At 53.2% G+C, this 21798-nt stretch overlaps 1 protein-coding gene across 1 annotated transcript; it reads left to right on the top strand.

Moving 5' to 3' along the window:
- Positions 1 to 327: 327 nt before the first annotated feature.
- On the top strand, positions 328 to 21773 carry Gltp (glycolipid transfer protein). Its single transcript, NM_019821.2, has 5 exons — positions 328 to 504; positions 13584 to 13642; positions 14865 to 14998; positions 17059 to 17209; positions 20674 to 21773. The coding sequence occupies exons 1-5, from the start codon at positions 402 to 404 to the stop codon at positions 20854 to 20856; spliced, it is 630 nt and encodes a 209-aa protein (NP_062795.2). The 5' UTR covers positions 328 to 401; the 3' UTR covers positions 20857 to 21773.
- The last annotated feature ends 25 nt before the right edge of the window (positions 21774 to 21798 follow it).

Here is a 21798-nt window from a genome sequence, read left to right as displayed (position 1 = left end):
CGCGAACCTGGCACTTTGGAGGACCCTGGATTGGGAAACAAGGCCCCGTCAGGGTTTGAGCTGTAAACCCGGCCAGAGCATCCCAACCTGGGCGCGGCTCACCAGGTGCAAGACGCCCGCGCTTCCGCTAAGCCCCGCCTCCAGACCAATGGCGCGGCGGCTGCGGGGGCGGCGGGCTTCGATTGGTCGGAAGGGCGCGGCGGTGGGCGCCCATTGGCAGAGCCCCTGAGGGGCGGGGCCGAGTGCTCCATGGCTCCGGCCTGCGGGCGGCGCTCGGCGCTCGCTGCGAGGCGCGGGCGGAAGTGGCGACGCTGGCGTCCCGGGAGGCGGCGGGCGGCGACAGCCCGGGCGCGGACGCCCTCGGCGCGGGCTGGGGCATCACCAAGGGCCTCGACCCCGAAATGGCGCTGCTGGCCGAGCACCTGCTCAAGCCGCTGCCCGCAGACCGGCAGATCGAGACCGGGCCCTTCCTGGAGGCTGTGGCTCACCTGCCGCCCTTCTTTGGTGAGTCCCGGGCTTTGCCAGTCCTCCTCACCTGCCCAGATCCCTCTTCCTCAGATGCACCCGGGCCCTTAACTCCCTGTCATCCATTGCACCCAAACACCGCTTGCTATTGCACCGTGGGCATGCTTCATCAGCCCTCCGGCTGCGCCTAACATCTTCATCCCCGGCTTCATTTTCCGCCCCCTTCAGAATGGTTCTCAATTCTCCCCCACCCTCACTCTGAACGATAAGCCCTACCCCCCACCCCAGCCTCTTCCCATCCCAGACCAAAGAACACCCCCATCCCACCCCACCACCTCCAAGGACTTGAAGATGGAGCTGCAAAACTCAAGGGCCCTTTTTAGAGGAAGTCATGAAAAGGGTTTCCCCCATCTGGGAAAGGGGGCTGGATTGTGGGGGTGATGTCAGCTGCAGGGTGCTTAGCTCGGATCCCCACCCCCTTTCGAAAAGGAAAAAGTCCGGTCTTCCATATGTCAAGTTGAAGCACCTCCCAGGAGCGCTGGAATGAGTCCCCAAGCCACTTTCAGGCGCGTTCTCTCCCCGCCCCTCCTCCAGCCTAAGACCTTGTTGTAAAGTGGAAGGAAAACTAATGCCTCCTGCCCTGCCCTTTGCCTTGCGGTTCACAGAGGGTGCTGCTACCTGAGCCCAGCTTTCTTCTTGGTGGGGACGCTCCCAGCGCCCTACCCTGCTAGCTCACTTGGTGACTTTGCAGGATGACACCAGCTCCCGGGTACAGAGTCCAGTTGAAATACTTGGACAGAGCCTTGAAACCGCCTTAGCCTGAGGAGGTCTGGCACCCACTCAACCCCTGGTGGGGATAGGGCGTGTGTGGCCATGTAGATCTGTGTCTTGGAGTCCCTATCTGTGAAATGGCAGGTTTGGGGGTGGGGACTAAATGAGAGCCTGTGAAGGGTGGGTGTTAGCTGTGGAAAGGAACTTGTGTGAAGTTCTTGAATCTAGTTTCGGGCCCAATGCGCCAGCCTGGAGGAGCATCCCGAGAGCAGGTCTCAGGCTTTCTCAGAGGCTGAGAAAGCTCCAGCACTGCCCAGTGGGTGCTCTGTCAACCCGTGGCATGCCTAAGACCTGCTTTTTTTCGCCTGTATCTCAGCTGTAGATCAGATTGCATCTCCAGAGAGAGGGAGCTGTTGGCGTTAGCTTTGGTTTTTATGACAGCATTATGTTGTTTTTAAAAATATATTTATTTGTGTGTGTTGGCATGGGGGGGGGGACAGACAGGCGGGGGCTGGAGGACCGTTTTCGGAAGTTTGTTCTCTCCTTCCACAATATGGGTTCTGGGAACCAAACTCAGGTCATGGGGCTCCACAGTGACCTGCTGAGTCACCTCCCAGCCCCGACAACACTATGTCTTCTGTGCCCTTGGCTTTCTGAGTAGTTGCTAGTTCGAGCCAGCCTGTCCTGGGTTCGTAATCTGCTGGAGCCAGTGCTTCTCAAGGGATGGCAGTTTTGTTCCTTAGAGGGGGTGGGGGGGCAGTATCTGCTTGTCTGTGGAGATGGTTTTGTTCTTTGTCGTTGAGGGGTGGAGCAGAATGCTACAGAGCACCCTCTGGGTACAATGCCCCTCAATACATAAGCCACAAAAGGGTGCTGCAACCCATCAGCAGCTCCACAGTGGTGGTGGCATGACTTCCCTGTCCCTCACCAACGTGGCATGGCTGCACTTGGGGGCACCCCTAGTGCCTAAATGTCCGGCTGGTTTGGGAAGAGATGGAAGGAGGCAGCTGAAGCTAAGGCAGACGAGTCACCCTCGCTCGCTCCTTGTTTCTGGTCTCAAAGGACCCTTGTCTTCGCTGCCATCCTGGGCTGTGGGGTGTCACAGCTGTGGACAGAGCACCATTTAGACAGACGCTTCAGTGGAGTTGGACTGTGAAGGGTTAACTGGCACAGGTCACCCCATAGCCATGTACTGTTCAGCACAGACGGTCATTCTTGGCGCTCTTACCAAAGAAAACACTCTCAATGTGCTCTTCCTGGGTGGAGCGCTCTCCCGTAGACTCAGGCTCCAGGAGGGTTCGCCACTGTCAGCGCTCAGGTGGGGACTCGGTCTAGATCTTTGGGGTGTCCCCAGTCACTTGGATGAGCTGGGCACAGTGTGTGTGGCCCTGAACTACATCTGGTCTGGAGTGGTGGCCACAAGGAGTCTGAGGTAATTGTGGAAACATGTTCTCAAATCACAGTAAGCCTCAATGATGGCATTTATTGAGCACTTATGAGGGACCAAGGATCTGGTACAGATCAATTCGTTCACTTCATTCTTTCACAGATATTGTCTGATTTGAAGCCCGGGTTTTGTAGCTCAGGCTGGCCTAGAATTCACTGTGCAGCATGGGCTGGCCACAGTTTCTGAGTTGCAGGTGTATAGGCATGTATCCAGTACTTGGTTTTAGGAACTTAATGTTTTGTTTTGTTTTGTTTTGTTTATTTTTATTTTTTTGTTTTTTTGCTTTCTTGTTTTGTTTTGTTTTTGAGATAAGATTTCACTCTGGCCTGGAACTCACTGTTCCAGGCTGGTCTCAAACACAATTTTCCTGCCTCTGCTTGCAAACTGCTAGGATCACAGATGTGAGCTACACTCTTGGCATCTGTGGTGGAAGTGTGGCCTTGTTGGAGTAAGTGTGGCCTTATTGGGGTAGGTGTGACCCTTTTGAGTAGGTGTGGCCTTGTTAGGGTGGGTGTGGCCTTGTTGAGTGGGTGTGGCCTTGTTGGGATAGGTGTGTCACTGTGGATGTGGGCTATAAGACCTTCATCCTAGCTTCCTGGAAGCCAGGCTTCTGCTAACAGCCTTCAGATGAAGATATAGAACTCTCAGCTCCTCCTACACCATGCCTGTCTGGATGCTGCCATGTTCCTGCCTTGATGATAATGGACTGAACCTCTGAACCTGTAACCCAGTCTCGATTAAATAATGTCCTTTGTAAGAGTTGCCTGGGTCATGGTGTCTGTTCACAGCAGTAAAACCCTAAGACAGCATCTCACAGTCTTTTGAAGTAGGATTTTTAAAGAGCAGCCCTCTGCTGTTGCTTCGGAATCATGTCCTTTGTAGACTCGTCTTCCTCCGTCTGTTTCCATCTAACGACACAGGGAGCCTGTCTCCTGAGTCTCTGCTCATCCCCAGAGTGGCTCAGGCTCTACGCTCGAATGGTGACCATGATTTAGCCCTCCCCTCCCTTGGCCAGGCACATCGCTTCTTACTTATCACTGCGGTAGACAGTACTACTTACTGCCAGCGTCTCTAGGTGTAGTTCTCTGAACAGTTCTTTGGGTATTTCTCAGTTTTAGAAGTGAACTTGCTGGATCCAAGGGCAGGAAGGCTTTGGACCTGTCAGGACAACCACGTCCCTTAGTACCTCAGGGTGTGTCCTGGGACCAGTGACTGGGCTTGGCCCACGCGGCTTCTTCTGTTCCTTTGGGTGTGGGCCTCTCTCGCGTCAGCCTGCTCCCCGGGTTTATAGCCATCCCTTTGAGGACTCATTGCTTCTCTGTCTCTCTAGCCTGAATTCTCCCACTGTGCGGATCTTAGCACATGCACTCAGAGGCTGGCCCTTTCCCCATCTTCTTTCTCCCCCCTGACCCGGTAATTGGAGCTTAGCAACTGATCGGTTAGAAGGCTGACCTGTGACTCCTGCTCTCTGTCTTTTGGGTCAGCTGTGTGGCTGCCCTAGACTCCAGCGGGCTGATGTACCTCCGCCGTAGAAACCTCACTGGCTCCCTGCACAGCCTCCCTCCCATGCTACTGTCCCCAGAGTGTCCCCATGTCAGCTCCTCTTGTCACTCTGCACCTCGCTCACTCACCACACACCTCCTTCCTTGGGTCTGGCTGGAGTCCACATGTCCTTAAGGAATTGGCTTAGCAATAACTCCACCCAGAAAGTCCTTCCTCCTCCCTGTGAGAAAATCATTGTATTCTTTGACTCAGAGTAACTTCAGTGTCCGTGGCCTGCATCATTTATATTTACTTACTTTTTAATATTTTGAGGCCCTTCTGTCTGGCCTTGAGCTTGTGGAACTTGTGGTACTCCCCTGCCTCAGCCTCCAGAGTGCTGGGGTTATCATCCACACCATGCTTGACTGCTTTCTTCTCATGTTAAAATCTGTGACTAAGTCAGAAGACATAAGCCCTGCCCATCCTGTACTTGTGGCAGGCATTATTAATTTTTTAATTTTATTTCATTTTTTCGAGACACGGTTTCTCTGTGTAGCCCTGGCTGTCCTGGAACTCACTCTGTAGACCAGGCTGGCCTCGAACTCAGAAATCCGCCTGCCTCCTCTGCCTCCCAAGTAATCATTCACAATTCTGTGTTCTTCTCTTAGAACGACCGCTCTTGATCAATTAAAGTTGGTTCGTGAGGGGACACCTATTTTCGGTCATTGTCTAAGGAAAAGCCAGGGATAGAGGAGCCTAAAGGAACAGTTTCTGCCTCTTGTTTCTTGGGTTCTAATGCTGGGGACGTGTTTTCTTCACTTGTGACTCTTAGCACAGTTAAATCAGTGTCCTTAGAATCTGGCCTTGCAGATGCCTGACACTTACTAAGTGTCCCTGAAATGAGTCCAAAAAATGGTTCTGTCTCTCTTGATTTAATGCTTGCGCCATGGTGGGGAGGGAGGAACAGGGGCTCTTTAGAGTCACAGAAGCATCTGCTTCTTGAAGCCAAAGAAACTGAGGCCGGAGAAGTTAGAAAGCTTCCCGGGGTCAGACAGCCAGTGAGTCACCAGTGTAGCCAGACTGAAGTTCAGGGTCTGGACACCTTACACAGTGATCCTCACTCCGTCTCCAGTAGAGGAGAACCCCTGTGGAAACAGCCCGCAGGGCCCCTAAAGAAGTCCAGCAGTTTTGTTGTTGTTGTTGTTGTTTGGTTTTTCGAGACAGGGTTTCTCTGTGTAGCCCTGGCTGTCCTGGAACTCACTTTGTAGACTAGGCTGGCCTCGAACTCAGAAATCCGCCTGCCTCTGCCTCCCAAGTGCTGGGATTAAAGGCGTGCGCCTGGCTTAGTCCCGTAGTTTTGCTGGTATGATGGTGGCTTTGCTGCGTGGCAGGTGGCCTGGGAGCTTCAGAGCAGATGCCTGGGTGTCCCTTTAGGACCCTCCTGTTTCTCCTGCTTCTTACAGTACAAGTTAGAGTGCAGGGACCATTAGGCTTGGGGAATCCCAAGCAGGAGAGCACTTCCTCTAGTTGGGATGCACAGGCCAACCACACAGGAAGTGCCTCCTGCACCCTCATCTCTAAGATGCTCCCTGGGGCATCAAGTCGTTTCTGGGGCAGAGGGACAGGGTTTCTCTGTCCTGGCAGTCCTCGAACTCGCCCCAGCCTGGTCTATAGATACACCTGCCTCTGCCTCCCAAGTGCGGGATCAAAGGCGTGTGCCACCACTGCCCGGCTGCATGCCTACCCTTTCAAGAGAGACCAGGGGGACTGTGCTCCCCCTCCGCTCCGGGAGGCTGGTGTCAATCCTTGTGGTAAACTGCCAAGAGCTAAACTTCGTGCATGGCAGGGGGTGTAGACTGTCCTGGGGTGGGGGGCACTTAAAAGAAGTTTGTCTTTGAAAGCCAGGGGAGGGGGGTGGCATCGAGGGAGGCTTTTGCATATGTGTAGTGAGCAAGGCATGGTGGGCCCTGCCCAGTGATGTTGCTCCTTGGCTGAGCACCTCAGGACCTACCTGTCAGTCTGTAGGATGGCTGCCTTCAAGGTGCAGTGAGGGACGGTGACTTTGTGTCTGACTAGTTTCCTCTCATACCTGTCCCCTGAAGGCCCCGGAGAAGTGAATGGAAACAGACATTCTCATCCTGCCGAGCCCACTCCGGGTTGGGTTCTCTCAGATGTCCTGGTAGAAGCGTACAGCCCATGCCCAATACAGTTGTCATCTGGAGCCCTCTCCCCGCCCCCCCCCCCCCCCCGAGGTGACCTCAGAAAGGGAAGAGAGTGCCTGATGCCTAGAGTCACCCCGCCTTTGCATAGTTGAGAGACCTGTGCTGCCAAGGTGCACGCAGCACAGCCCCTGGTAGACAGTTTTTGTCCCAGAGAAGGCATTCCTGAGCCTTGGGGACTGACGGCCAGGGCTCACAGCCAGCTGCTGGCTGCTTCCATCCGAGAGTCACTACAGTGCACCCAGGGCCGTGTAGCTCCTGCTGTCATCCACTCGGGCACCCTGGCCTCCTGAGATAGCTTGTAGCTCTTCTGTTCAGGACATCTGGCTCCGAGGCCCCTGTGGTAGTGTGAAAGTAGACAGAAAGGAATACCAGAGTGTGTGTCTGGGCTTAAGGACATTGGTTCCCTCCTCATCTGGTCTGGGGAGGTGAGGGACCGCACTGGGGAATCTGCTAAGGGCAGAAGGCAGGCCACCCTATGACCTGACAGCTGGCAGCTCTCTTGGTGGCTAGATGGTGTCCAAATGGAAGATCTGGCTCAGGAGCCTGAGAAACCCATGTATGGCCCTTGAGGCTAGCCTGGCCCCTTTAAGATGGCTGTGGGCAAGCGTGGGCGTTGGCGGAAACCGATTCCTAACCCTTACGAAGGAAGGAGGTAAGAAGTAGGGGAATCGTGGGGTTCCTTAAAGAGGACCTTGAGGCAGATTCAGCCCTTGGACAGGGAGGTCAGCAGCCCTGCATCTGCAGAGACAGCTGTGTTCTATGGGAAGGCAGAAGCATCCTGGCCTGCTGGATGTGACCTGTGACCTTGTTGGAGCTTATGGGGTGAAAGAGCAGGCTCTGGTCTTAGGTTTCATTGTTTCTGTTCTTAAAAATGACTTTGTGAGTCTTCCTGGTTCTGTTACATTCTTACAGTGGCTGGGTCACCCTCTCCCCTTTCTGTTACAATGTGGCTAAGTATTCCCTCCATCAAACTCTGCCTGGACCTACAGCTTCCCCAGGCTGCCCCAGGCTGCCCCAGGCTCCCAAGTGTTCTCTATATGTTGCTCCAAGGATGCCTTGTCTCCCACTCAAGCCCTGTCTTCATGCCGGTTTGACTTTACCTCTTCAGGGTCAGTATTTTCCCTTCCGTCCCTTCCCTTCTCCGATTTCTCCTTCAGCCCTTGTTGTGTTGTGGGTGCGAGGCACCCGCTCCACCACAGATCCAGTCTCCTGCTTTCCCAGAAACCAGGCTGGTTAACTTTCTGGATTTCCTCTCTGAGGAAAGCCCTGCCTGTTGGGAAAGATGAGAATGATGCTGTGTTGTGTAATAAAACATAAATATGCCTTTTAAACTGAGGTGCTGGGAACTGAGGAACCCTTCACTGAAGCTTCTCGGCCCCCTATGAGATGGGAGTCGTCGTTATCTTACCCTTCCTTTATGAACAAGGCAAGCACAGCTCAGAGACTTTAGCTGTTTTTCCTCAGGTCACACAGCAAGTCAGAACTGAGTGCCCCAACTGTGAGTCCAACTCAAGGCTGGCTTGCTGTTTGTTTGGATCTGTCTGTCTGTCTGCCTGTTTGTTTGTGTGTGTGTTTAAAGGATTTCACTATATAGCTCTGGCTGGCTTGGAACTCACTATATAGACCTCTAGGAATAGCCTCAAACTCACAAAGATCCTACTGCCTCCGCTCTGTGTTCTCTGCCCTCTGCCTCCTGAGTGCTGAGGGACTAAAGGTATGTGTTACTGCATCCAGTTTGAGACTTGAGGCTGACTGTATCAGAGAGGGCAGCTGTGGGCAGGCAGCATGGGGACACAGTGTGGCTTCTGAGAGCAAGGTTCCGAGCTGTTTCTCCTCCAGCTTTAGAACGTGGGCGTCCCTGTGTTCTCATGCTTCAGGATCAGCCTGGATACCCCTCCTAATGAATAAAAGATTCATCTCCATCAGCTGTAATTTGAGAACCTCCCATTCTGATCTTGTAACTCAGGACCATAAATCTAATCTGCTGCCGGGAGTATCTAACAGATGCTAATATCTGGCTATGAGAAAAAGGAATTTGCCAAAGAACCTTCCCACCCCACACAGCATGTATTGCCACACAGTGACTACGCCTTGGAACTTGGAAATGAGAGAGCTAGGCGTGTCCCGAGGAAAGCAGAGGGCATCCTGGCTCTCTGTATATCTGTCTGTTCATTTACCTGTAACGGGGTCTCACCATGTGGCTCAGACTGGCCTCTGGTAACCGGGGTGGCATTTTGTTCTTAAATGAAAATTATTTCTGAGAGGAAGTGATGGGGTGGGCCAGGGCATGGCTAATTTTGTACCTTGTTACTCCAAAATGGGACAGTGGGAACTCCTTTCTTGTGATAGATAAGGCTGCACCATGCTTGCGATTCTAGCACCTGGGAGGTAGAGGCAAGAGACTTCATGGTCATCTTCAGTTACAAAGTAAGTTCAAGGCTAGCCTGGGCTACATATGAACTTATCAGAAAGCCGGGCAAGCGGATTTCTGAGTTTGAGGGCAGCCTGGTCTACAAAGTGAGTTCCAAGACAGCCAGGGCTACACAGAGAAACTCTGTCTCGAAAAACAAAAAAAACGAAACAATCAAACAAACAGCCCCAAAACCCCCCCAAAAAACCCTTAGAAAGACAGAGAGAGACAGACAGACAGACTAAAGCAGACCAGAGAAGAAGACCTGAGTTTACTTCCCAGACCCCATGTAGAAAGCCAGGTGTGCTGGTGTAGGCTGGCCTTGAACTGATTGCCCTGCCTAGCCTCTTGCGGGCAGGGGTCATGGGCAGGTACCACCACGTTGCTAAGCTGGACGCTACACTGTGATGGAATCCAGGGCCTTGCATATGTTCAACAAGCCCCATCCGGGACGCCCTGCCACACTCCAGCTCCTCTGTGGCCTTGTTGAACACAATGACCCGTGTTCTTCAACTATGTTGAAGGCAGAAAAGGAGGAAATGAGTGTTTATGGGTGGCATGTAGTGACAAGCTGGCTAGGGGACAATTCTGCTTTCTGGGCAATGTCAGCCATCTGGGCTGTGGCTGAGACCCAGGCAGGAGGACTTAAGTGGCCCCAATCCAGGGACAGTTGTCCCAGAAGGCACGTTCCTGAAGGCACACGTGAATTCCTCTCCTGGTACCTGTTTCCTTTTGTTTTGGGGGTGGTTTTAACAGTTGGCTGTTTGCCTTGCATTTTCCTGGTTTCTACTGGACCCACAGGCAAAGCAGGAGAAAATAGCCATCGATGACCGAGAGATGCTTTTAAAAAAACATCCAAAGCAATCAGATCCCCCGATGCCGCAGTGAGAGGCCGATGTGGGCCATCTGAACTCCAGCCCTCTGGAAGGGCAGCAAATGCCATTAGCTGTTCGCTGTCTCCAGCCCCTGTGCTACATTTTAATAAACGCCATCCAGAATGCTTAAGCCAGCGGCTGATGTATCCGTAAGATAACGTGGTTGATGGAAAGGTCTCCGTGCTGTAGTTTCTCCTCTGTCACTGAGATTAAGCAACTTTTAAATTCATCTGTGAACTTCTCACTCTAAAGCCCTTTTCTTCTTATCATTCTGTAAATGCTCTTTACATATTCCGTGTATGATGGTGGCCTGTATCTATTTTCTCTGCTTCCTGCCCCACTCAGTTGACGGCCTCTTACGAGAAGTTCTTGGGTTTTATAACTAGATTTGTTGGCCTTATGTCTTCTGAGTTGAGAGAAGAAAAAAAAAGCCCCTTACTAGGCATAAAAGCCTTTCATCGGCGTTCAGAAACACCCAGGCTTTCCTGTCTGCAGCCTGCAGCCTGCCTGTTGGGGCTGGTTATGATGACAGGAGGCGGTGGCACTGCAGGCCTTCCTGTTTTTTAAAGGCAGCTCCCTTCCTTCTGGGGGCTGCAGGACAGAGCAGAAAAGCATCCCAGCGCCCTCACTCCCTCCAAGGCCTCAGGCAGGTCGCAGGTCGAGGACGGGACACGGTTAAAGAAGGCAGAACACGTTTGGGAGAGAACTGCAGAACTAGTCGAACAAGAAAAGGTGCTTGCTACATTCTGGGGAGCGGTTAGGCTGGTACGCTGCCACGCCACGGGAACAGGTCACGCTCTGCCCTGGGTGGGGGCCAGCCAAGGTTTAAGTATTAGAAAGGCCAACTCTGGGGTACCAGCCCCAGCACCGTTCTCTCTGAGTTCACACCGACAGATATATCCCTAGAAAGCTAAAATGGGGTCCCTTGGCCCTGTTACCCACTTCAGGAGTGCCATTTGGCTTCTCGACTGTGGCCCCCTTGGAGGCCCTGAGAAGCAGCCCCCTAGACACCCGTACTGGAGTTCTATTCTTGGTGAAGCACCCCTGGAAGTGAAGGGCTCACGCTCAGAGTTCTCAAGTCACTTGTCAAAGTCGTATTAGACACAGAGTTGACACCCAGAGCCAGCTGGCTCTGAAGCGGAACAGGCAGTTTTCCTACTAACCACAGGTACCACCGGCCAGCTCAGCTTCCAGTATGGCTGCCTCCCACCTTTCCTGCCCACCCATCTGGGGTCACACACCTGCCACTGCCATCTCTTCTTTTGGGGATAGGGTTTCACTAGCTGGCTTAAGCTGGCTAGAACTCATGAATGATCCTCCTGCATCGGGCTCCAGGGTGACAGGGTGCTCCACCACACCCACCAGGCCTATTTCCTTAAAATCCCTCCCGGAGCCTAGCCCTCGATCCCTGCTTCACCCTCCGCCCCCACCCCGCGAGCCCTCCCCCCACATCAGAATGGCTGGCCTGGCCTGGGCAGCGGCCATCAGCCACACACAATGAGGGCTGCTGTGGGGCCAGTGCCAGCTGACCACAGTGGCTTTGTGAGCCTGGCTGAGCACTGTCAGGAGAATGGGGAACAATAAGCCCTTCTCCTGCCACCAGGGTAGACTCCGCACCACGCCATGACTGTTTCCAGTAAGTGAAAGGCAGAGTCTCGAGTTAGCCTGCAGCTAGCCACCCGCCCTCGCTCTGCCATCAGCCCAGCTTCCTGGCATCTCCCTTTGAAGACTGGTTGATGATCACTAATCACTCAACACCTGCTGTGTAGGGCAGCCATGTCTCTTTTCTTCGCAGCCCTGCCCTGCACAGGACCTAGGAGTCTCATTTTACAGGGAGAGAAACCGAAGGCCACGTTCCTTCACAGACTCTTGACATCCTGGGTGGGTGGGTGCTTAACACTAGCAAGGTGTCTGCTGTGCTGTCACAAGGCTGAGCTTGGATGCCTGATACCCAAGTGGGCAAAACAAACCCCAGGCGGGCGGTGTGAATGAGGTGGAGGAGAGGCATGGAGACAGCAGGAGCCCAGGAGTTTGATGCTTGTTCAGTCAGTGAGCGCCCGCAGTCACTGAGAGACTGAGGAGAGTGAAAGACACCACTGTTGGCCTCTCCACATGCGTAAAAGTGCAGGGGAAGAGCCTACCAGGGAGACCAGTTTCCCACAGTCCGCTCACCCATGGAGACGGCTCAGTGCTACCAGGACCCTGCTTAGGGCTTATAGCCTGCCGCTCCAAGGGGCTGCAACTTAGGCTCCAGGAGAGACTTCGATGGGCTAGATGTGGGCACTCACTTGCCATCTCAGCATTAGGAGGCGGAGGCAGGAGGACCATGGGCTACTCAGAAAGACAAAATGTGGGGTGTGCACCCCACAGAGGCTCGGGGAGACATGCTGGGTCATGGAGTCTGGCCCTAAAAGTAGGGTGTCACGGAGTGCCCTACTTTTGAAGCCCGTTTGACAGCGTTTGCCCCTCACTGGGCACCCAGCTAAGTATGTCCGAAGTCGTTTTCTTTTCGATTGATTTGTGCTGGGCAGTGCTGGGCAGGCACTTGGCCTCTGCCCCACCTTTGACCAGAAGCATCATTGTGTCTTGTTTTCTTTCAAGAGGTTCTGCTTTGTAGCCCAGGCTGGCCTTCAAACCCTCAATGGTCCCGCCTCCAACCTCCTGAGTGCGGGCATTGCAGGTGTGTGCCCCAGGCATGGCTGGCGCGTCCTAAATCCTGATTTCTGACTCTTGTGCCAACCTTGCTAAACGCCGAGCTGACACAGGAGGAAACAGGCGTGAGGTCAGGGAGACTTGCCCCACTGAGGAATGTTGGGCCAGCCTCACTGCCACCTGCCTGGTCCCTCATCCATCACCGCACTGTGTCAGGGGTGTGTCATCAAAGGTGGCTCCAGCACACACCTCTTCACATCTGCAGTGAAAGAATATTCCAGATGGCCGGCCAAGTGTGCTGGTCACCTTCACTGGAATTTACCTGCAGAAGTTCTTCCCCGGGGCTCATCTGTGAAGTCCTTAAGGCGACACCCTGGTCTGCCTCCTGGGCAGAGGCATCTACCTCCCTTCTGTGGGCCAGGCACCCACTTCCGACCTGCTTGGTGTCCTTGTGCCCCTGACTCTGAGTCACTTAGCAAGCCCACTTCCCAGCAGGGAGAAGCTGAGAGTCCGAGTATCACAGCCGTTTTGCTCAGGCTCCAAGAGTGAGGCCCACACTCGAGTGTGACCCTGCAGACCTGCACCTCTCCTCTGCAAGCTTTTGGCTAGTGCGATATTCTGTCTGTGGCGATGACATGCCAAGAGGACCAAAGTCGGGGAAAGAGGCAGGAGCATACAAACATCACGTGTCAAGAACAGTATGGCCAGCAGCGCTGGTCTGCTGTCATCTGCTCCAAGGGGCCCCTGCTTGTTCAAAGCCCCATCTTACTGGGACCTGCCAAGAAGGTTCCGCCTACGCTCAGGAACACTGGTGCTCTAGGGTGAACAGAGTGTGTGTCACTCACCACACACCTGTGATGGGTCCTATTGTCCCATTCACAAGGTGGGAAACTTGAACTCATACAAAGGCAATGCCCCTGCCAGAGTGAAGGGGACACAAATCAAGCCCAAGGTCACGTGGGTGCGGCTGCATGGTGCAGATGGGGATTCCCACCACGGCAGAGAGCTCCCCTGGGTGGTGCCGTGCTGGGGAGAAGCAACCCCACCAGCCCTCAGAGGCTCTGGCCAGTTCTGGAGTGACAGTCCGACGTCATCTAGAGCCCAGAACTCCCAGAATTCATGTGGCCACAGAGCCTTCCAAACACCTATCAACAGTTCTCCCTGGTTCCTAAACACAGGTGAAGGTCCTCCACAGCCTGTGGTGTCCCGAATGCCACCCCGGTCCAGAATCTAAATCTCTCTTCTCATTCTATTCCCAGATTGCCTTGGGTCCCCGGTATTCACGCCCATCAAGGCAGACATAAGCGGTAACATCACCGTAAGTACCCAGCCGGGCATCTAAACCATCTCTGCCCAGTTCCCAGCCTGAGGATGGGGCAGAGGGCAGGGGTACGTGGAGTCCTAGCCCCTCTCAGGCCCCATTGCAAGCATGCAGTCCAGGATTGACCTGACACCCTGACACCTGCCTCCACCAAAGAAGACCTCAAGAGATGGAGAGGGGCTGGTAGGGTGGCCCAGTGGTTAAGGAACACTGGCTGCTCTCCCAAAGGTCCTAAGTTCAATTCCCAGCACTACATGGTGAGACACGACCATCTATAAAGGATCTGATGCCCTTTTCTGGCATGCAGGTGTACATGCAGACAGAGTGCTCAGACATTTTTATAAAGGAGAGACAGACAGGGAGAGAAGGCGAGATGGGGCAATGGTTCAGTCTTAGAAAATGTAGACCTGAGTTAGGACTCCACACCCACATAAAACCAAAATAACCCCAGGACTGGGGGAGTTGGAGAGAGGTGGGTCCTTGACAGTCATCCGCCAGCCAGTGAGAGAGGCTTAAACTATAAAGATGGAGGGTTGGCAAGATGGCTCAGTGGTCAAGGATGCTTGCTGCTCTTTCAGAGGCCTGAAGTCTGGTTCCTAGCATCCAGACTGGGCAACTCTCAGTTGCCAGTGACTCCAGGTCTGGGGATCTAGTGCCCTCGTCTGGCCTCCATGAACACTCACATGTGTACACACATGCACACACGCATGCACACACACACACACACAGAGGAGGAGCTTGAAGCTCAGAGTGGTCGATAACTTACCTAAAGTCACACAGCAGGAAAGTACAGAGGCAGGATTTACACTTACAGCACAGTCTCATCAGGCTGACCTGGCGCCAGTTTGGGGGCTGTTTAACCTGGGCAGTTTTGATCCCTTTTGCTTGTGTCCATCCCTCTGCACTGTGGGACGTCGTGTCTCTGATGTCTGAGACGGTGCCAGCAGCAGTGAGAAGACCTGGTGGCTTCCAGAACCAGCCAGGCTAGAGCCCAAACCTGTGACCTTCCGCACAGTACCTTTAATGCTACTACCCCTGTGACCTATGACACATCACTACCTGAAGCCTCTGTGTCCTCTGATTAGGCATTGAGAGTGGTGGCAGGGTCCTGGGTGGTGTCGGTACCTGGGAGGCAGGTGGCTGTATGCATAGGATGGGACACTCTGCCCGGTGTCTGCCAGACAGGCCGTGATGTGGGAACCCCTCTGCTCCGTTCTAGAAAATCAAAGCCGTATATGACACCGACCCAGCCAAGTTCAAGACCCTGCAGAACATCCTGGAGGTGGAGAAGGGGATGTATGGGGCGGAGTGGCCTAAAGTGGGGGCCACTCTGGCACTGCTGTGGCTGAAAAGGTAAGGGGCTTGGGAGCATGGCTGGGCTGTGTTGGATGGGGCGTGCTAACTCTGTCATTTGATAGCTGCCACAAACTTCCCTGAGGTGAGACTCCTGGTGGCTGGCACTTCCTTGCGCTAGCCCCAGAGATGCCAGAGGAGGGGCTTGCCCCGCCTTAGGCTCCCCCTCAGTCTTTGTGCCCCTGACAGTTGCACAGAGTCAGATGTGGCATCACCTCAACCTGGAGGAGGCCACAGAGGCATCTGGAGGCCAAGTCACGATCCAGGTCTGAGCACAGTGGTGCAGGCTGGGTACTGCACAGAGGTAGCCATGTTGTCCACGGGTAAATTTATGTATTATCAGTCAGCCTGTCTGTCTCTCTCTCTCTCTCTCTTGGTTTGTTTTGTTTTGTTTTGTTTTGTTTTGTTTTGTTTTTTTGAAGCAGAATTTCTCTGTGTAGCCCTGGCTGTCCTGAAACTTGTTTCATAGACCAGGCTGGCCTCGAACTTAAAGAGATCAGCCTGCTCCGCCTCCTGAGTGCTGGGATTAAAGGCGTGTGCCACCACACTCAGCTTTTGTGAGCCTCTTGACAGAAATACTGTAGGAGTTCTACTGAGTTGGCAGAGATAGGCGTGTCCCCGCTTTGAAGCTTTTCAGTGGTCTGCTAGCTCCAGGATTCTCTCGCTGTGTGATGACGACAGATCGCTGCCAAGAAGCCAGGGACCCCTGTGCTGCCCCACAGTGGGCGCTTCCCACTGCTGACATCTCAGGACTCTGAGCCAGGACCCAGGAGGACAGGGCAGCTCAGCATCTGAACCCCATTTCCCAGCCCCCAGCACATGCTTCTCTGGAGAACTGGGCCAGGGGAAGCCGGCTTCCAGAGGGTGGGGCTGCATGGTCATCAGGGTGGAGTTGTTTTAGGAGGTGTCCCACGCACACTGCCTGAGTTTGTCATGAGGCCTAGAAGGCCTGGGCTAAGGGACACCCCCAGGTCATTTACCCAGCAGTGGCAGCTAGGAGGGGTTGCTCTGCAGTGTGAGCTGCCGCCATTGTCATGTGGCGAAGCCTCAAGGTGAGACAAGCCAGGGCACAGCCCTGCTGTAGATCACTCCCCTGCGCCGCCCCCAGCCCCTTTAAGAAGGGAGCAGAGACATTTGTTTGGGTTCCAGTCGGGTTGTAAGGGGCAGAGGAGGCAGGAGGCTGGGGAGAGGCTGAAAGGCCACCTAGCTGTGGAGTGGCTGATGGCGCCCTGTTTGGGCCTGTGTGTTTGAAGGGTGTAGGATACAGGCCCCATGTAGATGGCACTTCCGTGGCTCTGGCAGAATGCCCCAGGTGGAGAGGAAGGGTTCCTGTCAGCCCAGAGTCTCCGAAGGCTCAGCCCTCCCTTGGTCAGCTTCACTGATTCTACGCCCACTGTGAGGCAAGACATCTCAGTGACATAACAGCCCCGTGTGGAAGAAGCCATTCACCTCATGGCTGACAGGGAACCGGAAGTCATCAGGGACCCGGAAGTCATCAGGGACCCACTTTCTCCAGCAAGGCCCTGCCTCCTATAGTGACACCCAACCGTTCCACACAGGAGCCTCTGGGCACCTTTCTGGTTGTCTTAGCTGCACCACGGGGCTGGCAGGGGTCCTGTTTCTAACTCAGGTTTCCTGCTGTGCCCCTGAAGCCTCAGGCAGGGGTCACTGTACAGTCAGGCAGCATGGTGGACAGATTCAGAAAGGCCCTGCAGTAGAGGCATACAGCTGGCCTCTACTTACAAACAGCTGTCCCACGGGTTACTGCGGGCCAGTGTAGGGTGATGCTGACCAAGGCTCCTGGACAGGCGTAGGAACAGTGTGCCTGACGTATGTATCTTTGGCCATCGGGCCCTCCGGGGCCACACTGGCTTCATCCTTTAAGCCATGAATGGCCGCCAGGACCCAGAATAGCCTCTGCTTACAGGCACGCTACCACAGGCCCAAGTGCAGCAGGGTCATCCCATGGCTTAGGGACCTAGGCTGCCTAAGGAGGGTACTCCAGTACACCAGCTGTAGTGAGCCATGGTTCTGAATGGCTGTCCCCCCTTTGACCGCAGGGGCCTGCGCTTCATCCAGGTGTTCCTGCAGAGCATCTGCGATGGGGAACGCGACGAGAACCACCCCAACCTCATCCGAGTCAACGCCAACAAGGCCTATGAGATGGCCCTGAAGAAGTACCATGGCTGGCTGGTGCAGAAGATCTTCAAGGTGAGCGCCACGGGACCGGAGGACTCCGGCTCCCTCCTCTCACCCCGGGAAGGGTGGGCCCACCTGTGCTTTGGGATGGGGCCGGTACACTGAGGCTCCCTCCACAGCCGTGGCCAACCCTGCTTGTGGCTGCCAGTGCTCCTTAGTGTCCCTGTGGGTACACTCAGCCTGTGGTTCCACGGCTGTGAGAAGAGACTCAACTCCAGACCCAAGAACTACAGGGTGATGGTGCTTACTGCTGTCCCCTCACCCTGGGCTCACGCCAGGCACAGAGGGAAGAAGGGCCCCGCCCCCGAGGAGGTAGCTGCCCCACGGGTTTTACCCTGCAGCCTGTGTGGGGCGATGCTGACCACAGGAAAGGGCTGAAAAGGGATTTAGAGCCAGCCTGGGCAGCAGAGAGGCCGAGGGTCCGTCAGACTAGAAGGCTTAAGGAAGAGATAGCAGAAGGCCTTCCAGATGTGCATGGCTTTCCCTGCCTGTCATGATGCCCTCAGACTGACCCTCCTCCCCCAGGAAGCCCAGGCTCTAACAGGAAGGGTCCCAGGGCAGGCTAGGTCCAGCCAGGAAGAGCAGGTAGTATGGCCCCCTCCGAGCCCCCTACCTGGTCATGCCTGGGGGTCAGGGGTCATCTTGAGCAGCTCAGTCTTCCCGCAGTGTCTTCAAAAGCCCTCGCAACCGACCGCGTCCACCCCCTCTGCCTGCAAGTACACCACTAGTGGGCGCCGTTCCACATCTGCCCTCTGATGATCTCAAAGCCCCACGGTTCAACAGGGGGCCAGACAGGGCCTGGCTGGCAGCTTGACCTCTTCCCAGAATGATTGTAGAGCGCAGGGGGTTCTGAGCCAGTCTGGGCAACATAGTCGGATCCCATGTCAGAAACGAATTGTGAGCACCTGGGAGCCTGCCTCTGAGCCTCAGTGGCCTCACGGCTGGCATGAGTGTGAAGCAGGCCCTAGCCTGGGTTCTGCGCCCTGGGCAGACACGGCTCAGGCTGGGGACCCAGTGCACTTAACTCCTTTCATCATAGATCACGATGGATCATAACAGACCCGGGCTCTAAGGGTCTGTGAATTTCTGGTTCTCTACCCTCTGAGGTATTGAAACACCCCCTAAATTTTAGCCAGGTGTCACCTTTAAGGACAGACAGATGTGTGCCTGGGGCTGCTGAGCATCTTGGGCTCCGTGCAGGGTGGAGTGTGTCACCCGACCTCCCCAACCCTTTTTTGTTTTTGAGACATGGTCTCACTGTGTAGCCCTGGCTGACCTGGAACTCAGGTTGTAAACCAGACTGGCCTCGAATTTTGGGGGGGGGGGTGTTATTTATTTATTTATTTATTTAATGTGTATGGGTACGCTGTAGCTGTTCAGATGGTTGTGAGTGGGGGGGTGTTATTTATTTATTTATTTAATGTGTATGGGTACGCTGTAGCTGTTCAGATGGTTGTGAGTGGGGGGGTGTTATTTATTTATTTATTTAATGTGTATGGGTACGCTGTAGCTGTTCAGATGGTTGTGAGTGGGGGGGTGTTATTTATTTAATGTGTATGGGTACGCTGTAGCTGTTCAGATGGTTGTGAGTGGGGGGGTGTTATTTATTTATTTATTTAATGTGTATGGGTACACTGTAGCTGTTCAGATGGTTGTGAGTGGGGGGGTGTTATTTATTTATTTATTTAATGTGTATGGGTACGCTGTAGCTGTTCAGATGGTTGTGAGTGGGGGGGTGTTATTTATTTATTTATTTAATGTGTATGGGTACGCTGTAGCTGTTCAGATGGTTGTGAGTGGGAGGGTGTTATTTATTTATTTATTTAATGTGTATGGGTACGCTGTAGCTGTTCAGATGGTTGTGAGTGGGGGGGTGTTATTTATTTATTTATTTAATGTGTATGGGTACGCTGTAGCTGTTCAGATGGTTGTGAGTGGGGGGGTGTTATTTATTTATTTATTTAATGTGTATGGGTACGCTGTAGCTGTTCAGATGGTTGTGAGTGGGGGGGTGTTATTTATTTATTTATTTAATGTGTATGGGTACGCTGTAGCTGTTCAGATGGTTGTGAGTGGGGGGGTGTTATTTATTTATTTATTTAATGTGTATGGGTACGCTGTAGCTGTTCAGATGGTTGTGAGTGGGGGGGTGTTATTTATTTATTTATTTAATCTGTATGGGTACGCTGTAGCTGTTCAGATGGTTGTGAGTGGGGGGGTGTTATTTATTTATTTATTTAATGTGTATGGGTACGCTGTAGCTGTTCAGATGGTTGTGAGTGGGGGGGTGTTATATATTTATTTATTTAATGTGTATGGGTACGCTGTAGCTGTTCAGATGGTTGTGAGTGGGGGGTGTTATATATTTATTTATTTAATGTGTATGGGTACGCTGTAGCTGTTCAGATGGTTGTGAGTGGGGGGTGTTATATATTTATTTATTTAATGTGTATGGGTACGCTGTAGCTGTTCAGATGGTTGTGAGTGGGGGGGTGTTATATATTTATTTATTTAATGTGTATGGGTACGCTGTAGCTGTTCAGATGGTTGTGAGTGGGGGGGTGTTATTTATTTATTTATTTATTTAATGTGTATGGGTACGCTGTAGCTGTTCAGATGGTTGTGAGTGGGGGGTGTTATTTATTTATTTATTTAATGTGTATGGGTACGCTGTAGCTGTTCAGATGGTTGTGAGTGGGGGGTGTTATATATTTATTTATTTAATGTGTATGGGTGCGCTGTAGCTGTTCAGATGGTTGTGAGTCTTCTTGTGGTTCCTGGAAATTGAATTTAGGATCTCTGTTCGCTCTGGTCACCCCAACCCCCCACCCCATCCCCGCTCACTCCAGTCACCCATGCTCGCTCAGGCCCAAAGATTATTTATTATTATTAAATAAATGCACTGTAGCTGTGTTCAGACAGCACCAGAAGAGGGAATAAGATCTCATTACAGATGGTTGTGAGCTACCATGTGGTTGCTGGGAATTGAACTCAGGACCTCTGGAAGAGCAGTCAGTGCTCTTAACTGCTGAGCCATCTCAGCCCATGCCTCCCTAGTCTTAACACAAGCAACCAAATTGGATGTAGCTATTTTTTTGTTTGTTTGTTTGTTTTTTTTGAGACAGAGTTTCTCTGTGCAGCCCTGGCTGTCCTGGAACTCACTCTGTAGACCAGGCTGGACTCAAACTCAGAAATTCACCTGCCTCTGCCTCCCAAGTGTGCCACCACTGCCCAGCAGATGTAGTTATTTAACTTACTCAGGACCACGCTGTGGTCTGCACTCAGGCCTGCCCGTACCCAGGATGGTGTCCGGCTGCCCCTGACCTCGGAGGGGAGACATACTCCTCTTTTCTCTCCTAACAACATGAGCAGAGAGACTTGCCCAGTCTTGGTCAGGGATGGCCCTGGTGCCCAGTGTGCAATCCTTGGTCCTTCCCCACTAACACTGTGTCTGCCTTCCCCCACTGCCCCTCAAGGCCGCCCTGTACGCAGCACCTTACAAGTCCGACTTCCTCAAGGCACTCTCCAAGGGGCAGAACGTGACAGAGGAGGAGTGCCTGGAGAAGATCCGCCTCTTCCTGGTCAACTACACGGCCACCATTGACGCCATCTACGACATGTACACCAAGATGAATGCGGAGCTTGACTACACAGTGTAGGCGCCCGGACACACAGCCCCATGTGGGCACCAGCAACCCCATCACTGTGAATCAAGCTGGAATCCCCCAGCTCAGCCAGCCCAGCCTGGCCAGCCTGGGTCTGCAGGGGGCAGCCTTAGCTTGTTAGAGGTCTTTTGTTTTCTTGGTTTTTTGTTGTCTTGGCCTATTCTAATGGAGCAATAAGCACCTTCCATTCACTCCTCGGCTCCCCAAGCTCAGCCGCCACCATCCTTCCAGTGTGCTTAAAACCAATTAACGTTGCTAACTAACGTTGCTAACGTGGAGGAATTCCTAGGGTTTTGTCATTTCCTCCCCTACCTAGCTCAGGAGGAACTCAGCTCAGGGGCGACATACACCTCACCCAGCAAAGAAGCCCGGCCCATCTGGCCCAGGGGTGTCTTGGATGCTTGAAGGACAATGGAAGTTTGATTGGAAGTTCAGCGGGTGCCCTACTGTGGCCTCTGTTTAAAAGGCAAGCTGGCAGGAGCCCCCCTCACGGGGCTCACACATCCATCTGGCATAACCAGCCCTGTTCTCGTTCTCTCTCTCTCTCTCCTCTCTCTCTCTCCTCTCTGTCTCACTCTCTCTCTCTCTCTTCTCACCCCCCCTCTGTCTTTTGTCAGATAATGTTTTTTGGGTTTTTTTTTCCCCTGAAATGTACCAGCAAGCCTTTTCAACCAACTGACTAGGCGCACACAGGTGACCCATATGTGACTGTATTTGCATTCTTCTGCATAATTATTTTCTTGGGGGTTGGCTCTTCCAACCTAAGAAACTGCCTCTCATAAGAGCCCTCCAGCTGCGGAGACTCAAGACACTGCCTTGCTGCCTTAACCGTCCTTCTGGAGCTGTATTTTTTAAAGTATTGGGGTAAACCTGCCCTGAAAGAATTGATGTATGTTTAAAAAAAAAAAAAACCCAAAAAGCCCAATGAGGAACAAT

The sequence above is a fragment of the Mus musculus genome, chromosome 5 (assembly GCF_000001635.26).
Source record: "Mus musculus strain C57BL/6J chromosome 5, GRCm38.p6 C57BL/6J".
NCBI lineage: Eukaryota > Metazoa > Chordata > Mammalia > Rodentia > Muridae > Mus > Mus musculus.
This window is presented reverse-complemented; position numbering and strand designations above follow the sequence as displayed.

Excerpts from the sequence above, each read along its gene's own strand:
- Gltp (NM_019821.2), top strand. The coding sequence starts at position 402 with ATGGCGCTGCTGGCCGAGCACCTGCTCAAGCCGCTGCCCGCAGACCGG. Across the intron at positions 13,643-14,864 it reads ACATAAGCGGTAACATCACC|AAAATCAAAGCCGTATATGA; the intron begins GTAAGTACCCAG and ends GCTCCGTTCTAG. Across the intron at positions 17,210-20,673 it reads TGGTGCAGAAGATCTTCAAG|GCCGCCCTGTACGCAGCACC; the intron begins GTGAGCGCCACG and ends CTGCCCCTCAAG.